Raw genomic sequence first — 24,514 nt, 5'->3', positions numbered from 1 at the left:
ACCAATAAAGCAACAGAGATCCTAAAGGAAACAATAGAAAAGTTAGACTTAATTGATATCTTCAGGACACTACATCCAAAAAAATCAGAATACACATTCTTCTCAAATGCTCATGGAACATTCTCAAGAATCGACCACATATTGGGACATAAAGCGAATCTCAATAAATTTAGGAGCATAGAAATTATCTCAAGTATCTTCTCTGACCACAATGCCATGAAATTAGAAATCAACCATGGGAAAAGGAAAGAGAAAAAACCTACTCCATGGAGACTAAACAACATGCTACTAAAAAACCAATGGGTCAATGAGGAAATCAAGAAGGAAATTAAAAACTATCTTGAAACAAATGATAATGAAGACACAACCTCTCAAAATCTATGGGATGCTGCGAAAGCAGTGCTCAGAGGGAAATTTATAGCAATACAGGCCTTTCTCAAAAAAGAAGAAAGATCCCAAATTGACAACTTAACCCTCCACCTAAATGAATTAGAAAAAGAAGAACAAAGAAGTCCTAAAGTCAGCAGAAGGAAGGAAATTGTAAAGATCAAAGAAGAAATCAATAAAATAGAGACTCAAAAAACAATAGAGAAAATTAATAAAACCAAGAGCTGGTTCTTTGAAAAGGTGAACAAAATTGATAAACCCCTGGCCAGACTCACTAAAAAGAGGAGAGAAAGAACCCAAATCACCAAAATTATAAATGAAAAAGGAGAAATCACAACGGATACAGCAGAAATACAAAAAACCATAAGAGAATACTATGAACAACTATATGGCAATAAGTTTGACAATCTGGAAGAAATGGACAATTTTCTAGAATCTTACAGCCTGCCAAAACTGAATCAAGCAGAAACAGACCAACTGAACAGACCAATCACCAGAAATGAAATTGAAGAGGTCATAAAAGCACTCCCTACAAATAAAAGCCCAGGACCAGATGGCTTCACAGGTGAATTCTATCAAACATATAAAGAGGAATTGGTGCCCATCCTCCTTAAACTCTTTCAAAAGGTTGAAGAAGAAGGAATACTCCCAAAGACATTCTATGAGGCCACCATCACCCTCATTCCAAAACCAGGCAGAGATACCACCAAAAAAGAAAACTATCGCCCAATATCATTGATGAATATAGATGCAAAAATTCTCAACAAAATCTTAGCCAACCGAATCCAACAACATATCAAAAAAATTATACACCATGACCAGGTTGGGTTCATCCCAGGTTCACAAGGATGGTTCAACATACGCAAATCAATCAACATCATACACCACATTAACAAAAAAAAAGTCAAAAATCATATGATCATCTCAATAGATGCAGAAAAAGCATTTGACAAAGTTCAACATCCATTCATGATCAAGACCCTCGCCAAAGTGGGTATAGAGGGAACATTCCTGAATATAATCAAAGCCATTTATGATAAACCCACAGCAAATATAATCCTCAATGGGGAAAAACTGAAAGCCTTCTCACTCAAATCTGGAACAAGACAGGGATGCCCACTCTCACCACTGCTCTTCAACATAGTTTTGGAAGTCTTAGCCACAGCAATTAGACAAACAAAAGAAATCAAAGGCATCCATATAGGAAGAGAAGAGATCAAACTGTCACTGTATGCAGATGACATGATTCTATACCTAGAAAACCCTAAGGACTCAACCCCAAAACTCCTTGAACTGATTAATAAATTCAGCAAAGTGGCAGGATATAAGATTAACATTCAGAAGTCAGTTGCATTTCTGTATACCAGCAATGAAGCATTAGAAAAGGAATACAAAAATACGATACCTTTTAAAATTGTACCTCACAAAATCAAATACCTCGGAATACACCTAACCAAAGAGGTAAAGGACCTATATGCCGAGAACTATAAAACCTTAATCAAAGAAATCAAAGAAGATGTAAAAAAATGGAAAGATATTCCATGTTCCTGGATTGGAAAAATCAATATTGTGAAAATGGCCATCCTACCCAAAGCAATCTACAGATTCAATGCAATCCCTATCAAATTACCCATGACATTTTTCACAGAACTAGAACAAACAATCCAAACATTTATATGGAACCACAAAAGACCGAGAATCGCCAAAGCAATCCTGAGAAACAAAAACCAAGCAGGAGGCATCACTCTCCCAGACTTCAAGAAATACCACAAAGCCACAGTCATCAAAACAGTGTGGTACTGGTATCAAAACAGACAGACAGACCAATGGAACAGAATAGAGAATCTGGAAATTAACCCTGACACCTATGGTCAATTAATCTTTGACAAGGGAGGCAAGAACATCAAATGGGAAAAGGAAAGTCTATTCAGCAAGCATTGCTGGGAAACCTGGACAGCTGCATGCAAAGCAATGAAACTAGAACACACCCTCACACCATGCACAAAAATAAACTCCAAATGGCTGAAAGACTTAAATATACGACAGGACACCATCAAACTCCTAGAAGAAAACATAGGCAAAACACTCTCTGACATCAACATCATGAATATTTTCTCAGGTCAGTCTCCCAAAGCAATAGAAATTAGAGCAAAAATAAACCCATGGGACCTCATCAAACTGAAAAGCTTTTGCACAGCAAAGGAAACCCAAAAGAAAACAAAAAGACAACTTACAGAATGGGAGAAAATAGTTTCAAATGATGCAACTGACAAGGGCTTAATCTCTAGAATATACAAGCAACTTATACAACTCAACAGCAAAAAAACCAATCAATCAATGGAAAAATGGGCAAAAGACCTGGGTAGACATTTCTCCAAAGAAGATATACAGATGGCCAACAAACACATGAAAAAATGCTCAACATCGCTGATTATAAGAGAAATGCAAATCAAAACTACCATGAGATACCACCTCACACCAGTCAGAATGGCCATCATTAATAAATCCACAAATAACAAGTGCTGGAGGGGCTGTGGAGAAAAGGGAACCCTCCTGCACTGTTGGTGGGAATGTAAACTGGTACAGCCACTATGGAGAACAGTTTGGAGATACCTTAGAAATCTATACATAGAACTTCCATATGACCCCGCAATCCCACTCTTGGGCATCTATCCGGACAAAGCTCTACTTAAAAGAGACACATGCACCCGCATGTTCATTGCAGCACTATTCACAATAGCCAGGACATGGAAACAATCCAAATGTCCATCGACAGAGGATTGGATTCGGAAGATGTGGTATATATACACGATGGAATACTACTCAGCCATAAAAAAGGATGACATAATGCCATTTGCAGCAACATGGATGGAACTAGAGAATCTCATCCTGAGTGAAATGAGCCAGAAAGACAAAGACAAATACCATATGACATCACTTATAACTGGAATCTAATATCCAGCACAAATGAACATCTCCTCAGAAAAGAAAATCAATCATGGACTTGGAGAAGAGACTTGTGGTTGCCTGATGGGAGGGGGAGGGAGTGGGAGGGATCGGGAGCTTGGGCTTATCAGACACAACTTAGAATAGATTTACAAGGAGATCCCGCTGAATAGCATTGAGAACTATGTCTAGATACTCATGTTGCAACAGAAGAAATGGTGGGGGAAAAACTGTAATTGTAACGTATACATGTAAGGATAACCTGACCCCCTTGCTGTACAGTGGGAAAATAAAATTAAAAAAAAAAAAAAAAAAAAAAAAAAAAAAAAAAAAAAAAAAAACCAAATATAGTATACTGCATTCCATTTGAAGTACCACGTTTTGTAAAACACATCATCTAATTAGAATACATAGTAAAATGGAATCAGAGTGGTGATCAGAAAGGAATCAACAATATTTAACCAGTAGAAGTGAGACCAAAGAAGAGAATATAAAATGGATAACAGGTGAAACAACATTATGTGTTATTATGTGCTTATGAGTGAGTGTGTGTGAGTATGTGGATGTGTGGGTGTGTGGCTAAAGATATCATAACTAGGACCAATGAGTCAAATTTATGGATAGGTATATTTTCAGAACATAAGGAAAGACTTTCTAACAATTAAAGCTGTCTAGTTCTGGAACAGGTTGCTTTGTAAAGCAATAAACTCCCCCTCAGTGGGTGGCTGGCCACCTGTCAGAGATATAATAGGCAGAATTCCTAAGCAGATAGGTGGGTGGATAAAAGGATATCTGAGAGTTCTTTAAAACTCTCAGATTTTAATAAAGGCCAGAAAGGTAGAAGAAAAGGGCTCTGGCTTATTCTTTGTACACTCAGGGTTCACTAGAGAATGAGGCACACAATAGGACTTCCATAAATATCTACTGAACCAAACTGATAACAAATAGAGAAACTATAAATAGTAGGACAAACAACATACATATGAGAAGGAAATGAAGGAGAAATCAATGGAAAGAGAAGCTGGATCATTTTATCTAATCGAATGTTTGTTCTGTGTGATGAAACTTGCATATAATTCTTAGGCCAAGTAACATTTACCAAGACGCTTGAAGAAATTCTCTTCTTCGTCTCTTCCATTTTCCATTCCACTCCCTGGCCCACCTTCAGAAAGCTTCACAGCACTGGTGAATTTTACCTGAGGCAAAAAAGGAAAGTAGTCAGGGAACTCAATTCAAAGGAAATTCCTTACGCTTATATTAACCTTTACCATGAAAAATAAGTTGCTTAGAATATTAAGGTTACTTAATTTCTTCTGACTTCTACATCTGGTTAGCTCATCTGTACAGTTTATTCTCATGTGCCAAAACGGATATCACTCATAACTATAATTTAAAGAAGAGTCTCGGTCATAGATTGAAAGTGAAATAATCAGGCACCATGAAATAACTTAATAAACAATTGAGATATTCTTAGAGTTTAATTCTGGTAAAGTCCAAACTCAAATTTATGAAGTCATATTCACCCTTTATAAACAGCACCACATCAAGTGAAAGTAAAAGCCAAGTAGAAGACTTCAAATCTCTATGGAAGAGACAGTATAAATTAACTGATAATGTGTATGGTAATTAAAGTATAATAACATAGATTTCCCCCAACAATTAAAATGTGTTTGTTTTCAGTAAAGCAAGGAAGCTATGGGCCTCACAGACTCTCAAATGCTTGGCCAATTTTTTAGCAAGGAGAATATGAAGAAAGAATTATAAATATATCTTCTAAAAATCTTATAATGTTGCTATATTCTTTTTAGGACTTCAAAATATTACTTTTAAAACAGATAGAAGAAAACTGATTTTAGTGAGATACAAAGAATAAAGAGCGTAAGCAAATAATTTGTATATAAAGAAATGTTGTTCTTATTACAAGCTGAAAATGACAGAGACCAGGCTCTAAATCAGCCACAGGAAAGACTCTTAACAGAAATGGATTTCACTAAGAATCATGAGCTTTTTCCCAAAGTGCATGCTACTCTGATGCTTAGCAGTATTATGAGGGGCACTTAGTGGGAAAAGTTATCCTGGGCTTCTTTGTTCTTTTCAGTGGAGAATGGTTCAGATGGTATAAAAAGTAGGGAAGGCAGGTGTGTGTGTGTGTGTGTAAAAGGAATCACTATACAATTACCTATCTTGAATAGGAGCTAGAGATATTAGGATTTCACACGTGTGCTAAAAGTTACATGAAGCTGGGAATTAATACTCATATACCTCTCTATATCTGCATTATAATTTTATTTAAAATTTGCGTCACTTTTTTCCTTTCTATGATTGCCCACTACCAAGACATATTAGTTTCCATTGCTCATTTAAGTTTCCAAAACTTACTTAACTTGAAGAGAATTTCCTAAGCTCTTCCTAATTTTGGCCCTTCCAGGTGTTTAGTGTTTTCCAGCCCTGATATTTTCCAATCAGTGATTCCAACATTCTCTTATGTAAGTAACGTCCTGTTTACCTTGGAGCTCTGCCGGATAAAAGACAGGCGGTCTACAGAGCTAATGTCCAGGAGGTCCTCCACGCCATCTGCCAGGCCCGAGAGGGAGGATCGTTTCAGCCAGTTTCCTATTTAATAATTTTTAAAGAATTAGACCATATAGCATTTTCTCCCAAATGGGTTAAACAAAAATATCAGCATGTGCCCAACAAGCAATGAAAGTTACATGGCCTGATATAAATAAAAGTGAAAACAAATTGTTTTTGAAATGTACATGCTTTGAATAAAAATAGTCCAGTATTGGATTATAAAATTACATGACCAAGTTCAGGATGACAAGAACCTGGGCCTCCTGGGTGATTAAACCATAATCCATATAGTTCTGCTTGACAACTTTCACATCTTCTGTTAAGTCCTGTTGACTTTACCTCCTAAGTGCGTCTCAAATATGTCCACTCCTGTCCATTTACATGGTCACTCAGTCCAAGCTACCATCACTCCTTCCTGGACCACTAGGCAACTTTCTATCTGGTCCCCCTTATGTACTCATGCTCCCTCCAACATGTTTTCCATGCAGTTATGTTTTAGAAGAAAGTTTACCTGCTTATGTTATCACCTGTTCAACACCCTGCCTGGGCTCTGTAGGTAAGGCTGATAAGAGCCAACCTGACCCACAAGGCTCCCACTCTGGTCCCCATGGCTCCACCATAGTTATGCAGCCACTCCTGTCTCGGTTTTCCCACATCCCTCCCTCCTAATACCTTTGTACATTATCCTGCTACCACCTGGAGTGCCTCCTCCCTCCTTCTCCTAGGTATCCTGAAGATCTTACTGTTGCTTCCTCCAGGAAGCCTTCCTTGATTCCTGCCTCCTCCCTCCATTTAAGCCAGGGTCTCATTGTTGCATGCCTTAAGAGTACTACCTATGTTTCTTTATAAAATCCATAGTTTGCAGCTCTACTTAGTTGTATGATTATCTGCTTTAGGAACTGTCATCCCTAATAGATTTTAAGGTCAGCAAAGTCAGGTGTAATTCTGCTCACCATTTAATCCCTGTAAGCCTAGGACAGTGTCTGCACACCATAGTAGCACATAGCAGAGGTTTGAGAAATATCTGCTGAAGAAAAGAATGAAGGAAGGAAGGAAGGAAGGAGTCTGCCTATGCTTTGTGACTTGAAAGTTTTCCCTCTCTCTACCCTTTCATGTGTTGCTCTGTTTTGATTGTGAATTGAATTGAAGACATGGCAGGAATAAGAGAACCATAAAATAAATACAGACATACTTTTACCTATGGGGAGTTTAAGCTTCTTCCGGAGGGAAATTCTGCGGGACCGTGAGCGGGCGCGCCGGTCAGAAGTGGTCCCTGAATGGGCAGTCGTGCATTCCGAAGTGTCCTGCTCAGACTGGCTGCTGGTGTCACTTGCTGCACTTTGGGATTTGAACATCTTGCGCCAGAAATCTTTCCGCCCCAGGTTTCCCCCTTGCATTTGTTCATCGCTGAGAGCAAGCAGAGGGGAGGGTTCAGTGTCTAACAGCACATGTGAATTTCCCTTAAATTTCTTTCAAACTCCTGCCAGTGACATTTAGGTGAATCATGCAGGATGATCTGTGATGGGCTGGGATTTAGGGAGAGGCAGAGTGGGAGGGAAAGGAGGGAGACCAAGGTTGACTCTCTAAGCTCTGCTTGAAAATAGTCATGTCTCGGCTGTCAAACTGCGGTGATCATTTTTTTCAACCATAATAAAAAGACTCAATATTATTGCAGGTATTCATCGGCAAGTGTGAGTCATAACAGCAGAGGCACTTACAGTGATGGTAAATATTTAACTTTTGTGAAAGCTCCCTGAGACGTGTGCAGTACCTTATCTTAATCCTCACCCCAACCCCAGAACACTATAATTTTTGGCACTAAATAAACTCACAAAAATACTTGAATGCAAGAATAAATAAAATGCAATCACCACACACCACACACACACATGCATCATCCCACAATTTTTCACTAAGTTATTTCATATGGCCTGGTTATTTAGCTTTCTTAAGTCAAAGAAACTTAAGGTTTAAAAGAAAAAAAAAAAGATTGGTCTGACTCAAAAAGACAAATGGGAACATCTCTAAAGGGATTTTTCACTAGAGCATTTCACAAGATGAAAAAATGACCAATAGAATGCAGAGTTTAATCTCACTAGGAATTTTTTTTTAAAAGGCCAGTTGAATTGAGAAAGCAATGGTGCTATCGTATGCCATGATGAGATAGACTAATTCAACCTTTCTGGTAATATGTTATCCAAAGTCTATGTTTCTTCCCATGACAGATTCCACTTTCAGAAAGTTATTCCAAGGAAATGATGGGATAATATACTAAGATGCAGGTTCAAGAAGGTCAAATACTCACTGAGGTTTACAGGTAATGTTAAGAAAACAAAACAGTCTCAAAATTCAACTCTAGGGAAACAGCTGATAGGACTTCCATATGATAGAATCCCCTGTAGTCCTTAAAATACTATTTTCAGAAGATTAGTGACATAGGATATTTTGATGATATATTGCAAAGTTAAAAGGCAGAGATCAAATGGATTAAATAGGATATTGCCAGGTTAGCTTCAAAAAGCACACATGTGAGTATATGTCTGTGTGTAAGCTTGTGTGTATACGTGCTCAAATATGCACCCAACATACTACACCAAGAATTTACAGCAGTTATCTCTAGTTGAGGTATTTTGATTTTAAAATTATTTTTCCTCTATACTTGTTTTCCACATTTGAAAACTTGAACAACATATATTACTTTGGTAATGTGCAAAGAAAAGGTTATAGGTAATGTCAGATTTGCTTGGATGATTTTAGGCAATGATTTGCTTTTAAGCTTTGGGGTTAAATATGGGATCTACCTGAAATCTGACAGTATTGTGTAAAGCAATCATTTTCTGGAGACATTTCTATGGAGATGTAGTTTCTCTCTCAAAATCTCATCAGAGTACTAAGTATCTTTAATTATTTTAATTTAGGACATTCTGTTCATAAAACATGGTGTGAATTTAAATCAGTGTTTTAGAATTTGACTTCCTTGTTATTTTTATCAAATGATCACAGTGTAGGAAGCATTTCTTACCTTTGGGGAATGTGCGAGACAATGATGAGTAAATGCCTACATGTTCTGAGTCGGGAAATATCCAGGGAGGCTCTTATTGATCAGCTTTATGAAAAAGTGCCACATTGGCTTTGTCCAATGGGTGTGTATCAATCACACGTTTCAGAGAAGGGCATATGAAACTGCTTTTACTATCGCTCAGTTAGTGTGGTTTTTATTTAAAAAGGAAAAAGGAGAAGCAAAGGGCATGAAGAGGAGGGGAGTGGAAGAGAGATAGAGGAAGAGCCAGGATCCCCTGCCCACCTTCCTGCAGTGCTGAACAGAGGCCATGTGTTGTGCTCATCTCCTGGACTCACTCAGATCAGGGAAATGTCCCATATTTGGCATTCTATGATATCCCCTCCAAGTGGAAATTTTTATGTAGAGGCATATTAAAACAGGTAACTTCATTCAAGCAAAAGGACAGTCATGTGCTAAACGCTAAGAAATTAGGTGGTGTTTACAGAATACTTCAGAGAGAAACTATTTTGCAATCTAGAAAACTAAATCATCTATCAAGGTAAATGGTTTTATGTTTTAAATCTAGTTTACCTATTAAATCATTCTCATGGTTCAGATTAGCTCGGTAGTTGTTAGTGTTATTTTTTGGGGAAAAAAAAAGTCCTCTCTCCTTTTTTGGACAGATTCTGTATGTAAGGACTTTTAACTAGTCTTGTGGTTATTCAGGTACAGAACTTTGCATCTCACATTTTTTTCCCCCTTAGAGCTTATGTTTGGATTTTTATTATGCTCTTAAAGACTTCCTTAAAGGAAAAACAAAACCTCAATCTTGAGAACAGAAATTAAAGAAGACAAAGGTATAATGGTATCTTGACACGTCCATTCTTTCATTGACTGACTGCCATTCATTTATTCTTGAAATATATATTAAGTGCCTACTATGGGCCAAGCCCCATCTAGGCATTAGGGCTGTAATGCTAAGTAAAAATTCACATGGCCACTAGATCCATGGAGTTGAATTACCTTTTCCTTATTTTGATCCACCCATTTAAGGGCAGTTTCTAAGATTTTGAAGGACTGTAAGAATTTACAGGCTTTTCAGTCTTTGAAGGTTTTGTTTGCTTGTTGAGGGTTACCAAGTTTCTATCTGTAGCCTGTGATTTCCTTTACTATGGAAATGGGATACCATAAAACCTAGAATATCTTGCAGAATTTCTGGAAGGATGATCATTTAAGTCAGGGTTTGGGGGAGTAGAAGGGTATACCTAAAATGATCATTATTTTAAATATTGACCATGCTACTGTGGGTAAATAATTCTCAAAAGAAGAATGAATATAAATGAGCCTTGCATAGAACTAGATTGACTATTTAGAGTGTACAGTAATCTTCATGTCTTCTGGGGCTGCTATAGTCATGATACTCTTGATTTTGCCTTTTTTTTTTTGTCCTTTTGCCATTTCTTGGGCTGCTCCCGCGGCATATGGAGGTTCCCAGGCTAGGGGTCTAATCGGAGCTGTAGCTGCCAGCCTATGCCAGAGCCACAGCAACGCGGGATCCGAGCCGCATCTGCGACCTACACCACAGCTCATGGCAACGCCGGATCATTAACCCACTGAGCAAGGGCAGGGATCGAACCCGCAACCTCATGGTTCCTAGTCGGATTCGTTAACCACTGTGCCACGACGGGAACTCCCGATTTTGCCATTTTAAAAAGTGGAGATCCATTCCAGAGGGCACTGGAATGGATCTCAGGAGAGGACCCATGTAAAGTAGAGAAGAATCTATGTTTTAGCTAAAGCCAGACAGGAGAGAAGACCATCTTAGTTATTCCTGGAAAAGCTTCATTGACCATAGAGACAGTTACAAATGATTTCTAAGTGCTTTTAGGCAAGAAAGTGGATGACATCCCAGGCCACCTGATACACATGCTGTTTCAAGATTTATCTGCAGGATTATACGTGAAAGGCACAAATGGGGTAGAGACTGGAAGGGGGAAAGGCAGCGAGGGAGGCTTCCTATAAGCATGGGGTTGATTATTTGTGATTTGGCCCATAGTGGCTTTGGAATGAAAAGTAAAGGACAGAAGCAAGGAGAAGTTCAACAGAAATGAAAAACAAACAAAGAAGCTTGAAAAATAGAATTTTTTCCAGTGGGAAGTGCTCAGCCCACTGCACTGGAGGCAAAACCAATGCTACTTACTGCTCTGGAGTTTGAGAGGGGCGACCGGACATGAAGCTGCGACATTCCTCAGGAGCAGAGGTCACCTGGCCTTTATCCGCAATGCTCCCTGCCTCTGACCTAGGTAAATGGTGCATTTCACCAATCACAACAGAGCAAGACACTTCAGTACTTCATATACTTTATAAAGCAAAATACTCTGTTATAGACAATCCAAATGGTTTGCTAACCCTATACCCCCATGAGTCTATGTTGGTATGGAATTTATATCCTACCATTGGACTCACGATATAGCTACCTTATTGCTTAAGGATACCACCACCATTGCAGACAGAGCTATTAATTACAGGGGGATTTTAAGTTTAGGCATTTCTTCTAATCCTTGTAAGTGGAATTTCTTATAGAACAGGCATACAATAAATCAATGTTTACTAGAAGAAAAAATAATGGGGTACTGCTCAGGATTTTGCCTTTCTCCATGTTAAAAATATTACTTACTGAACAGGATGCTACCATATCAGTAATTGCTTTTCCTTTCTGGACAAAAATGTAAGTTATCTATAGAAGGGACTAAAACACAGATAGCATTTTACCATATAATTAAGAGTTATGGAGTGAGGTTCAAGAGTATGAAAGTTGGGGATCAATTGAGCTCTGATTCATACAGAGGCAGCATTTGATAGTAAACCCTCTTTTCTAAGCTACATCTGAGCCACCACCAGACACCACTTATGCAAGATAGTTCCCCATGCCTGCATTGGAGTTACATACCGTGTGGGGAACTACATGGACAGTATAAGAGAAGATTATATTTTACAGACATAGGCAAATCCTAATATTCAGAGAACTCAAGCTTCCAACCTTTTACCACCTCCAGGCTTAGATTCTGGTTCATTTTCCTCCACCTTTTTCCCTGGTGCCAACTTCTCAGCACTGTCAAGCAAAGCACTGAGGGCCACTCTCCTGAAGACATTCCCATGGGCCTCTTTGATAAACTGGACCAGCTGGCGGATGTCACAATACAGTCCCTGTTTGGAGGCAAGAAGGAAAGTGTGGGGAAAGAAAGATAGTTGTATGATTAAATGGTTTTCTTAGGAAGAGGAGGAGAAAATTCTCTTCACTTGGATGAGAACTAGAACCATTAAAGAAAAACAGATGACTAGAGCAAAGCCCTTCCTGCCCTTCCATTGTTCCTATGGTAGCATTACCAAGAACCTTGCCTGTCATCCTTAGCATGAAAAGGGATGGTTACCATGCTTCATATTCAGAAAGTTGGCTGTATCATTAGAAAGGCATCAATTTATACTTTTAACCACTGGATTCCCAAGTTTTTAATTTTCTCTCTTAATTGTGACTTCTGAAGAGATGCCTGCAAAAAAAAGGCAATCAGAATTTTGTCTAAGACTAGAGATTTCAGTCACTGATCATTTTCTCCACATTTTCTTCATCATTGTGACAAAATATGCTAAGTCTTCTAGACACTTTTAACAGAGCCTGATATTCAAGGATGATGCTTTTTGTGACACAGATTTAATGAATAGTATGTATGTTGTAGCCTATTTGAACATGAACTTGACTATGAACTTAAGATGACACACGGCTCTTAGCACATTTAATAATACATAAGAACTTTTTTTTAAAGCTATTAACCATTTTCCCCTCTCTCTTCAAGGAGGCTGATACTATAGCCCTTGTCTTAGGAAAGGTTCATGACAAAGAAGAACACAGAAGCCTAAAAAATACTTACCTTATAGCTTTGGTTTCAAAACCTAAGACCAGTGGGATAATTATGCCCATGATCTTTAGAAAAGCAGATGGAAGGGCCATTAAAGAAAACAGAGTGTCCTTTGGGTCCTGTGGGCATCAAGGCTCTATGCCCTCCCTTCAATTCAGAAGCTCCTCCAAGGAAAGAAAGACCTCAGAAAGCAAGGGTTCCAAACTCACTACACTGCCGATTTCTAAGCAGCAGAGAGCACTATGTAAACTAATAGGTATGGACTAATTAAATGAAGCAGATGAAGCCTTACTAGGCCCTGGGTTCTAGCTAAGACTTGGGGATCTTTGCCCCATTCTGTGAAGTTTGGATACCCAAGAATGACTTAGGTTCAGGGTGGAATGGGGGTTCAAAGCCAAACTTAAGTTGATGTAAAGAAAATTAAGAAATATAGTATTTCTCTATATGTGAATTTGTAGGCTAAGAGTTATAAGAGCTCGCATATACTATCATCAATTTGTCAAATTACTTCTTCCCAGGACCAAACTGAATGCATGGAAGGCACCCAAGTTATTCTCAAGCTCCAAGAACCTTGCTGGGATGGCTTCAACATTCAGCAAAATTAAACTCTGCTTGGTTTGGGATTTTGTTCTGTTCATCTCAAGTTAAGTGAATACCTAGTTTCAGTGGTTTAGAATAGATTAAAACAATTTATTTGAATTAGGGAGACCAGGAGATAGTGTCCATATGTGTAAATGTGCTGATTTCTACATAAGGCATCCTAATAGCTAACAGATTGGTAAGACAGAGAAATGCTCCTTTACTCCCCAGAGAGACCTGAATTCATCTAGTCATTCAGATGTGTCTATCTTAATCTACAGTTTAGAATTCCAAACCACAATCTCCTTGGTAGCAATTAAGCACTAACCTTTTATAGCCTCTCTCTACTTGTGGCTTCAGTGGTTTAATTAACAGTCTTTTATGAAGAGTAGCTAAAAGATTACAGTGTTCAATAAAAGAAGACAAAATCAATTTCAGCAGCATATTCACATTAATTTTTAAAGTAAGTATGGTCTCAAAAAAAAAGGCTTGATGTAACATTCTTCAATGTTTCATGAGCCAACATCTGGGCTCTAAGCATCTTCTTTCTGAAAGGTTCAAAGTAACTTGCAACTATTTCACCAACTACCACAGAACGTCTGAGATAGGTGAGATAAGCCACTTTGCAGGTAGGATAACCAGTATCAGGGAGGGGAAATGTGTTGCTGAGTTTTCACCATGAGTTACCAGTGATGTTGGGAAAATAGACATTTAACTTGAAAGATTTCAAGTTCTCCTTCTCAGGGCCATGACATAAGACTAGAACTCCTGTGGGAAGAAGAGGTGAGCATCTCACCAGATTCTCAGGGCTGTGCAATTCATGTGTCGTTGAGGCGCAGCGTGTGATGAGGGATTTAAACATGGCGCTGACGATGATGCCTTCCACATTCTGGGCTGTCGATTTGTTGTCCACCGTGGTGAAATTATTTCCAAACCCAGCCTTGTCTGGAATACAAAGGCACCGGTTAAAGGCTGTGTTTGCATCTGGCTATACAGTTTAAAGAAGTAATGAAGTACCTGGCACCCAGGAATGACTGAAGGGTTACATAAAACACAGAATCAGAGGACTGAAGATACCCCTGGGTTGATCATCTCTAGGAGGACTTGGAGATAAACACCTCACAGTCTCCTTCAGAGTCTTTAGTATGACATATTCCTTCACTTTGTAGAATGTTTTAATTGATCAATTCTGGCAACAAAAAGAATTCACTGTTGACCCTAAGAGAATCTTTTAAACTTAAGTAGTTTTTATTATTTATTTATTTTTATTAAAGTATAGTTAACTTACAATGTTTCTTTAATCTCTGTTGTATAGCAAAGTGACCCAATTACACACATTTCCCTGTGCTGTGTAGTAGTTTTTATTTTTTTATTATTATTTTTTAAATTTTTTTACTTGTTATTATGTTACTGTTACACTGGCAGCACATGGAAGTTTCCAGGCTAGAGGTTGAATTGGGACTACAGCTACCGCCTACACTGCCAGATCCTTAACCCACTGAGGGAGGCCAGGGATTGAACCCACATTCCCCAGAGAGACATCAGGTCCTTAAGCTACTGAGCCACAACAGGAACTCCTTAAAAAGTTTTAAAATAGGTGATTAATTTTTAAAAAATGAACTATTAAATGGTCCCTCAACTACAATTCTTACTTCATTGTTACTTAAATTTATCATGTGCTTGGCTTAAAACAACTTCAATAACAGATTATTTCAGGTACTCTACAGGAGAATAATATTTTCCATTAATGTGAAAAGCAAACATAGCCAGGGATACACACAGAGAAGCTGTTTTTAAATCCATCAACTATAGCTCCATTACAAATTAATCAACTAATATCACACATATAATAAAATAAACAATAAAAGCCTATACTAAGAAGTTTCTCCTTCCCAGGCTCTCATTAAAATGTATCTCTTACTCAACTCAGACTTTATACATTACCTTCAATTCATTTGCATTTGCATTCAGATACTATTGAAGGTTCATTTATTACAGATGCAATTTGTGTTTGCTGGTTGCCCCCTGCCCCACCCTATAACATAGCTGTCTATACTGGAGTTTCATTAAAGCCATGAAACTGTAAAGTAGTGTATGAGCCTATCTATAGATCCCTTGGCCCTTTTTTTTTTAAATTCAGTATATGTGCATATCAAAACTATGTTACTATTATATTTACTGTAGTCATTTTTTCCCCTTTCCTGTTTTATTTTGTGAAAAACATCACCAAGCACTATGCCTGGCACATAAAAGGAGTTGATTTCATATCTGTTGAACAAATGGATATATTCCCTTGTTCCTTGATCTCGGCCTTAGCAGTCACACAACAGGAGGTCATGTGAGAGAGAGGAGGGCCATGAGTGGATTGTGAGGATGGAGAGGCTACAGATGAGGATGCCACAGCTTTACCAGATTCCTCATTGCTGAGCTAAGTTGTCCTTAGAAAGCCTCCAAAATGTGCCATCAAAGGTGATGTGCAGGCTTTTCGTGTTTCTACTTTATTATTCATGCACATACAAAGAGTACGCAGACACACACACACAGAGGTACCTTTTCCTTTCAATTCTATCCCCACAAGTTTAGGGTGTCTCTAAAATGCTACCTGCTTCGCCTCCCAGCGATCTCTCCTAGAACTCGGTGCAGCTTTACTTACTGTCAGTGACCGGCTCCATACAAAATCCTAGCAAAGCATGCAAGAAGTCCACTACGTTATTGAGAGAGTCCTTGTTCACATAGTCCCTCATGGTTTGTCGGAACTGCATCTTATCTAGCTTGTATAACTTAGTGAGGCAGTTCTGGGCCTGCAAGGAAGGAAGAAAAGTGAAGACGTCACAGGTACCAGCTTAAGCTAGGGATACCACTGGACTGGGACAGAAGCCTTTGGAAAGCAAAGGCTTCCATCATCCACCCCTGCTGGCTGGTGCCCACCACGCCTGCCAGCCCATCTCATCAGAGAATGAAGTGGGCAGAAATAGGCTGAGTCATACCAGGGAGATTACTTCTGAGCAGGGTGGTTCCTCAGGAAAAATCCCAAACTAAGGGCTAATGCTGTCCCAGAAGTAGCTTGGTATTTTCACCAAGATCAAGATTTTAAGATGTCAATGAAAAAACTCAAAGTGTAAAATAGAGGTAGGTAATAGGATTGGTAATCAAGGTTTAGAAAACCTCAAAGGTTTTGTGCAATAGGAAAAAGCAGGCCACTCCCAAGTTCAGCTATTTTGAATTTAAGTGGATTTAATGGATGGTGTGAGGGGGCTGCAGGAAGTGCTTATCCAGAGTCCTCTTATATGGCCAGGAAGGAAAGATCCTTGAAACCTGAAAGAGGCATAAAATAAAGGCAAGTCTAGTTTGTTTATTTATATGTCTGCATTTGAGTGTGGAAGTTTGGTACTTAACTAGAGGGTGGCCTTAAGGATATGAAAAACAATTGGCCATTCTCTAGGCTCTGCTACTCAAAAATATATTTCTTGTGATCCAGCAAATAATTTTGACATCTGGCAAAAGGAAAGGGGATAATCCCCATCATCAGAACAAATAAAATCAGAATCATTGGCTGAAGAAGGCGATGCACAGAATGTGCTGATACTATCTTTGACCCCTAGGGGGCCCCCTAACCATCTCCTACTATTGAGAGAAAAATCAATTTGTACAGTGCTTTGCTGTTTAAAAACACATTTCTTGTTTGTAAGTGCATAACAACATTTGACTTTCAAATATTCTCTGTGATTTGAAGAGTATTCCTATATTACAAGGGAGGAAACTGAGGTTCAAAGAAGTTAAGGACTTGGCCCAAGCTGATACATCAAGTTTCACAGCAGGGCTAAAATGAGAAACAAGGATCTTGCCTCCTCATAGTGGTTATTTCTCCTACGATGCAGTAGTCTCAGGAATAGTTTCAATAACAATCATTGGAGAACATATATTTAGATACTACCCACTTCCAGAAAGGATTTAAGATGACTGATAACAGAGAGTAGTTGAAATCTTGTGAAAGACAAGGTCTGCATAAAAATGAAAGTCTGTAACAATGGAATGAAATGCGAAAATAAGAGAGGACCTGGGATGAGGGTAAAAAGTTAAAGATCAAGACAGGAGTCAGGGCTGGATCAACCTTATGGAAGGTGGAGAAATTTGGACAACCAGGCATAAGCAAGGAAGTTAGATCAGGGAAGGTCACCCCTGAGAATTAGGACCTTACTGGTGGGCTCTTAATAGTGACTCAGAAGAAAATTTAAGTTACATAACAATTTTGACAAACCAAGGCCCAGAGAAATTCTTGGAAATCTTGAGAGGAGAAAGAAAGATTATAAAAAGCTGAAACTTGTAATTAGCAGTGAGCTTCTTGGTGTGACCTTGTTATTGTCTCACCATCTGTATCACAAAGTCAGGTAGATTGATTTTTTTTTTAATTTTTTCCTTTACTAAGTCCTAGAAGATTGGGAAACTAGGTCTTTTTATTCCAGAGAGGTTACTAGTTACCAGATCTCAAGTAGGTTTTTTCTTTTTTTCTCCTTATAAAATAAATGGTGCTTACTATAAAATGAAGTTTGTATAGTGCTTCTTCTTCTCTGTAAAATATACCCCCAAAAGGCATCATTCCAAATCTACTCTTTAGAGGCTATTAGAATATCTGAGTGAGTTCAGTGGGAAGTTTGAACAAGAATCGGAATATCAAAGCATAAGTATTTTGATTCTGAATGAATACCTAAACTTCTCCAAGAGATATAAAGAGTGAACTCCCTTTCAATAATTTGGGAATGACATCCAATTATTAGATTCTTCTAAGAAACACATTCTGAGATAGCTAGGCATTTTGGTGAATATCATTACAAGGATTATCTGTTTCTTAAAAAAAAATAGAGGTATAGATCTGGTAGAGATAAGAAATACTCTTAATATCCTAAAAGTTAAGTAACTTCTAAAAATCCAATGCCAGAGAAATCTGGATAACTTTAGCTTCTTGAATTAGTCCCACAGAAAATTTTTCAAATTCTCTTTTTTTAAAAATTATAGTTGATTTACAGTGTTATGCCAGTTTCTGCTATAAAGCAACGTGACTCAAAAAATATTTAATAGTTTTTAAATATTTTCCTTCATGGTCCTAAATTTTTCTCTTCTGACGATGTATTCAGCAATGGATAAGTAAATATGATCTCTAAAATGAGTATTCAACTGGGCTCCTAGGGAATGGAGGTGTTGCCATGTAAATCAACAAAGTTGAGAAAGCAGGCAGAAAACCAGATATCCCGATAGGAAATGTTTGGTATTTTTGAGAGAAGAAAACATGGAGAACTAAGCAGTAACAACAGCCTCTCAAGTGGCTTCTGATCCAACTACTTTCTCCAAGTCTAGAAAGATAGGTTCTGATGTCAGAGCCAGCCTTATACCTCTAACTAAAGCATGACACTTCCTTTTCTATGTTGATATTTCATTTCATGGAGTTAGTTTCCTGCATGAGAAGTGTATGGTTTTAGACTTGAAGGCAATCCCTCATACTGCGATAGTTAAAAATTAAAGATCAAAAAATACATACACATGTGCAAAGATGATGGCAATGTCAGCTTTCTCCTGCCTTATTACTAATTATTTTGATTTTTAAAAATTTTTGGCCTCAAAATCTAGATCTTGGTCAAAGTTTGCAAGTTTCGGAATTTAAAAGTTAATTACTATGAATAATTTCCCCTCCCCGTATACATATAATAAACTTATATAATACAATATAATAGAATGTAAATTAAAGAATGATATATGGATGGATAGATAAGTAGATGATAAACTCAGCATGCTAATACTGTGTAAACATTTCATGACAATACCTAATACCAAGGAAAATCAGGCTGGCATTAGATTTGGCATGGTCTTAAAACTCTGCTAAGATATAGCAAAGGGTTTCCTGGACTCAAATTTGCATCAAACTCTTATTTTTAAGAGATGAGTTTCTTATGATTTCAACTCAAAAGTAGGCAACTGTTCCAGCTCAGACTTATGGAGGTGGGTTATTGCTCAAGTCTGAAGGGAAAGGTACCATCAGCAGAGGCTAATGAAAATGAGCTGGAATTATGTTTCCATGTTCCATTACAGAATTATGCTTTGCAAGCCTAAATGCAGAGTTTCAAGTTTCACACAGTTCAAAGGGACATGGTCTCAAATATTTAGTAGCAGGGTTCATTCTCAAACAAAGCAGCCAGAAAAAGTCTGGCTACTTTTGCAGTCCTGTTTTGTCCCAATAAGGGCCATTTTCCATTTCTAAGAACAATAAACTAAGTCCTAAACTTTGGTCCAGTTTTCTAATATAAAATATGCTTCTATAGTACCCAGGCAGATGATTAAAAAGTCATTTGTCATAGACCATCGAAAACTTGCTCAATGTATTCATCTTTGCAATGTTTTTCAAACCATAATTCGCAAATTCCAATTTTCCACCCTCATACCAACTGGGAGTTGGCCTGCTCTAGGCAGAAGGCAGAAGTGTTTTCCCAATTAAGTTTTCCTAAAGCCTGGGTTTTATATGTCTTGAGACAGCTTGTGGGAATTCTCCCACCTTAAGGTGGCATTAATTACCCCCACAAAATACAATATTTTTCAGAGAACACTGACCCTCATTGCCAAAGGACTCATTCCTAATTTGGAGGGAGGGAAGAGGAAGAGGAAATGGAATCTACTTTAATTCTCTTACATTCTCCCGGAATACCTGGTGTCTCAGACGATCTCCAGAGAGCCCTCGGTGTCCTTCCCCACAACCATAGGCACATCCCAGAGACTTTACTATTTTGATGAGCATGGTTAGAGCAAGCCTATGGTTGCTTACAGGTATATTTTCATCCTAGTATCCACGAATGAGAAAAGAAAGCAGATTCTGTTTAGTCGCCAAGGTTCTTTTGCTACTAAGATCCTATTTTATTTTTCAACGAAGTTTATAGGTTTTACAGTGAGCCCCTGCAATTTGGGAAATGGAATTGTCAAGGGCTCAAACAAGCAAGCTAACTTTTAAAAAATTTAGAACGTGATTTACAAGAAAGAAACATGTTTATGCATTTTGAACACCCTCTAGTGCTACAGAATATGAATGCAGCCCTCTTAATTAGAAGACACGCTCTCATATCCTCAACAGACTATCGCAATAACTGCCTAGAGAGAGACTGAGTGGTCTACCTTTTTCCAGAAAGTACTCTCATCAGCAGGCTTCTGATAATATTACCAGGCAAGGATTACTACTAAATTTCTGAGGCTGATCAAAGGCTGAAACTTTAAAATCATGTGGCAATTTCTGACATTTTCAGAGGATTTTTCGTCTTCTGTTTATGTTTATTTGTTTGTTTGTTTGTTTTTGGCCATGTCTGTGGCATGCAGAAATTCCCGTGCCAAGAATCGAACCCAAGCCTCAGCAGCAACCCAAGCCACTGCAGTGACAACACCAGATCCTTAACCCACTGTGCCACAGGAGAACTCCCTTCAGAGGATTTTTCTAATTTTGCACTTTAGCTGTTATAAAACTTACGCACAAGCAAAGTGAGTGAGAGTATTTAAAAAGTATGTAAATATTCAGCCTGGTTCATCCTTTGAGACTAAATAGGAAGCCCTCCTGAGAAGAATTGTGAGAACTATCACCATGCTCTCTCTTGTCTCATTTAATTCTTGTTTTTAGTGGTAAAGAGAGTTTCCAGAAAAATGAACTTCCTTGAATTATTTTCAAAAGAAGCATAGGAAGCTGTTGCTAAGGAATGATAGAGATCCCAGTGTGAGATTTCAATTACCTTCGGGAAGCTTCAACCTTCCTCAGTCCTTCTATCGACTTTCTGCTGTCAGCACAGACACTGTGGCCTGGAGAATCCAGCGCCTGTTCCCTTAATTGCATATGACTTGAGATGAATTAACTAATCCCTCTGTGCTTCAGTTTTCTCATCTGTGATGGAGAAGCCTAATAGCTTCCCTTCCTACTTTATTGGTTTACTGTGCCAAACAAATGAAATCATGAATAAGAATTGCTCTGGAAATCATGAAGGGTTTTTCCATTGTCATATGGTCAGGCTGTTACATAAACTTTGGGGCCACCCACATGGAAAGAGTACTCAGATGTGGGTAGGGTGTGAAAGGGATGGGGTTATCTAGACCTCCTGTGCTGCTCATTAGGTGATGAGGCAGACTCTCTGCTCCCCTAATGTTATGTAAGCAGTCTTCCTTTTCTAACCAAAGGCTAAAAGTGGGTGTAGTGCTGGACTCACTGAACATTCATTCTCTGAACTGCTCGAAGTATTGATGGCTGATAGCTCTCATTGAGTTCCTCTCCAGGCAATGCCCTTAGCTAAAGAGACCTGCCTTGACCAGGTTACGCTCGCTTCCTGGCAGCTGTTTGCCTCCAATGGCTGGTCAGGGGCATAAAAAGGATGGGGGGGGTATAAAGGTGGGCTTCCCTACTTGACCTGGGGATTACTTTGAAGGGCCATCCCAGTTCCGGAGCTCCCTGGGTGATGGGCTGCAGTCTCTGTTACAACTACATTGTTCACCTTCTCCTTCTGCCCCATCCTGCTTCTTTCATACCTTAAAGATGTTGATCCTGAGCAGACACCCCAGGAAAGCTCCTGCCTACATATCTCTTTGAATTTATTTCTTGGAAATTCTACAGCTCAGGTGGTTGCAAACAGAAGACTCACACACGCATACACACATATATGTGCACAGGTACACATAAATACACATAAATATAAACATACACATATGTATATACACACATACATACACATACAAACATGCATGCACATACATACATACGTATTAATACATGTACGTACCAACAGAAAAGTGTTTTAGTTTAAATTCAAATCTTGGCTTCATAATCTTGGGCAAGCTACCTAACCACTCTGTGCCCTACCAAATGGGAATCATAAAAACACTCTATTTCACAGAGTTTGTGAGGCAAAACATGTAAGGCTCATTATAATAGCAAAACCAATGTTCGTTATTATTTCTAGGTGTAGGGCACTGCTACTCTTTGTGCAATTAGAAAAGGCACTCCTTTGGGGGGATGAACTAGGAAAAGATGAACGCTCTTAGCTGCAGTCCTTGGGTGAACAGCTTGGTGCACAGAGCCCGGACTGGATATCAGTCCTGACTGGCCTCCAGAGCCAGGAGCCCTTACAAGGTGCACAGCCAACACAGTCAGAGGCAGTTGTGCCTCAGGCAAGGTCACCTTGGGTGAGAGCTGATTTGGAAGACTGGTTTAGTTCTTTCTTTCTTGTCTTTTTAGGGCCACGCCCATGGCATATGGAGGTTGCCAGGCTAGGGGTTGAATCGGAGCTGCAGCTGCTGGCCTATGTCATAGCCACAGCAACACCAGATCTGAGCCATCTCTGCAACCCACACCACAGCTCACAGCAATGCCAGATCCTTAACCTACTGAACAGGCCAGGGATCGAATCTGTGTCCTCATGGATGCTAATCAGATTCATTTCCACTAAGCCAAGACAGGAACTCCACATTTTTAAACCATTATGTTTTCCCTTTAAAAAAATTCCTAGCTCCAAAAACTTTTTGTAAATATCTATTGGTATTTCTTTGGCCCTTCAGATGTCCTTGGGATTTAGGCTCCTCTCATAGGAGACATATAGAAATATATATCAAGCTACAGGCAGAAACCAGGACAGATATTAAATAACATTTCAAGCTCTCAGTACCAACTTCTGGCAAATATAGAAATAGAAATTAGATCTTCCTTTCTGAATTAATCAATTCCCCCATGCTTCTGGTATTACTATGTTTTAAAATTAGATAAACCTTCTGATTCCACGGAAAAAAAACAGATGGATTGGAGGCAGGAGAGATCTGTATGCATCACAAGCATAATGCCATTGAATTTATAAAATCAGGTATGATTTTATAAATTCTATGAATTACAAAGAATATTATGTTATACAACTATAAAACATTAATATCTTCATAGCTTTTTTGGAGAACACATAATCTGACTTTTAAAAATCCCATCCTAATCAAAAGTGATAGCTTTGGTCTAAAGGATAATTATCAAGTTTCTAGTATAAGAGATTTTTAAAATAGGCAAGAGATTTGATGTTCACTAATAAGAAATTAGATGAAAATACTACTTGGGTGAAATTTTAAAACTAAAAACAAACACAAAATAGAAACAAAATACTACTAATAAACTTCAGGGATCCTCAATAAACATATGAAAGCCCTCATCGATTTAGGGACTTTCTAAGCTTTACTGATAAGAGCTTACCAAAATTTCTTTTTCTTTCCATTTTCCCTTGAATATTATGACATAATGACATAGCACTATCTATTATCTCTTTGAGTGGCCAGCCTAGATTGACAGGTAATAACTCAAAAATTAAGAAGCTCACTATTTGCTGTGTTTATAAATTTGGTCCTGATAACCTGTAATTGTTTCTCATTCCTACTTAACTGCTGACTGAATAACTCCTTAGATTTTAGGATCCGAGATCCTAACTAGATCCCTTGTGATCTGTATCATTATTTAGATAATTTTCATCTACGATGAAGTCTGCGAAGCCTTGGATTGTCCTCAATGATATTTGGGAAAGTAAAAAGTTGGGAACCTTAAGTACCAGAAGATGCTATTAAAATTGGAAAACATATGTATGTTTAAAGCAGGAGAAGGAATCCTAAAGAAAAAAAGGTCAGGTTCAGGAACTCAAGAATATGTGGGGAGGAATAACTAGATGAGAGCTCATGAATATTTGGAAAAAATAGAGTAGACAATGAGAGGAAGAAACCTAGATAAGTGCATATTAAGCAAGCATCAAGGAGGACTGAAAAGAGATGGAAAAAATATAAAAGGAAAAGGAGCACTGTAACTCTTATCAGATATAAAAACCCGATACCCTGTAAGAAAATAAAAATTTATATTTTAGAAAATACGTAGGTGGGAGAACTCTGCACAGCGAAACTTTATACTTGTCAACACTTGACCTAAAGTGTAGACTGTCATCTGTTAGAGATTCAAATCTCTTGTTGATTTCAATTTCCTAACAGCATTTTCCAACTAAAACCCCAAATTGAAATCAGCATAAATTATATGAATTTAAGCTGTGGTAATTCTTATTTAAAATTCAAATTAAAAAGAAAACCAATTCTT

At 38.3% G+C, this 24,514-nt stretch overlaps 1 protein-coding gene across 1 annotated transcript in view; it reads right to left on the bottom strand.

The window, feature by feature from the left end:
- UNC80 (unc-80 homolog, NALCN channel complex subunit) overlaps positions 1 to 24,514 on the bottom strand; it is a 260,152-nt gene that overhangs the window by 159,102 nt on the left and 76,536 nt on the right. Inside the window, exons 15-22 of the mRNA XM_084998950.1 lie at positions 20,078 to 20,224; positions 16,055 to 16,202; positions 14,198 to 14,346; positions 11,949 to 12,115; positions 11,109 to 11,207; positions 7,106 to 7,314; positions 5,840 to 5,946; positions 4,433 to 4,529 (exon numbers count right to left, since the gene is read on the bottom strand). Of these exons, the coding sequence (XP_084855076.1) occupies positions 4,433 to 4,529; positions 5,840 to 5,946; positions 7,106 to 7,314; positions 11,109 to 11,207; positions 11,949 to 12,115; positions 14,198 to 14,346; positions 16,055 to 16,202; positions 20,078 to 20,224 (1,123 nt within the window). The remainder of the gene's footprint in view (positions 1 to 4,432; positions 4,530 to 5,839; positions 5,947 to 7,105; positions 7,315 to 11,108; positions 11,208 to 11,948; positions 12,116 to 14,197; positions 14,347 to 16,054; positions 16,203 to 20,077; positions 20,225 to 24,514) is intronic.

This window comes from Sus scrofa, chromosome 15 (assembly GCF_054392235.1).
Source record: "Sus scrofa isolate SSC_HxYL_T2T_F1_AM1 chromosome 15, Sscrofa_HxYL_maternal_Yorkshire_Landrace_v2.0, whole genome shotgun sequence".
Taxonomy (NCBI): Eukaryota; Metazoa; Chordata; class Mammalia; order Artiodactyla; family Suidae; genus Sus; species Sus scrofa.
Note: the sequence above shows the minus strand (reverse complement) of the source record. Positions and strands in the feature narration are given on the sequence as shown.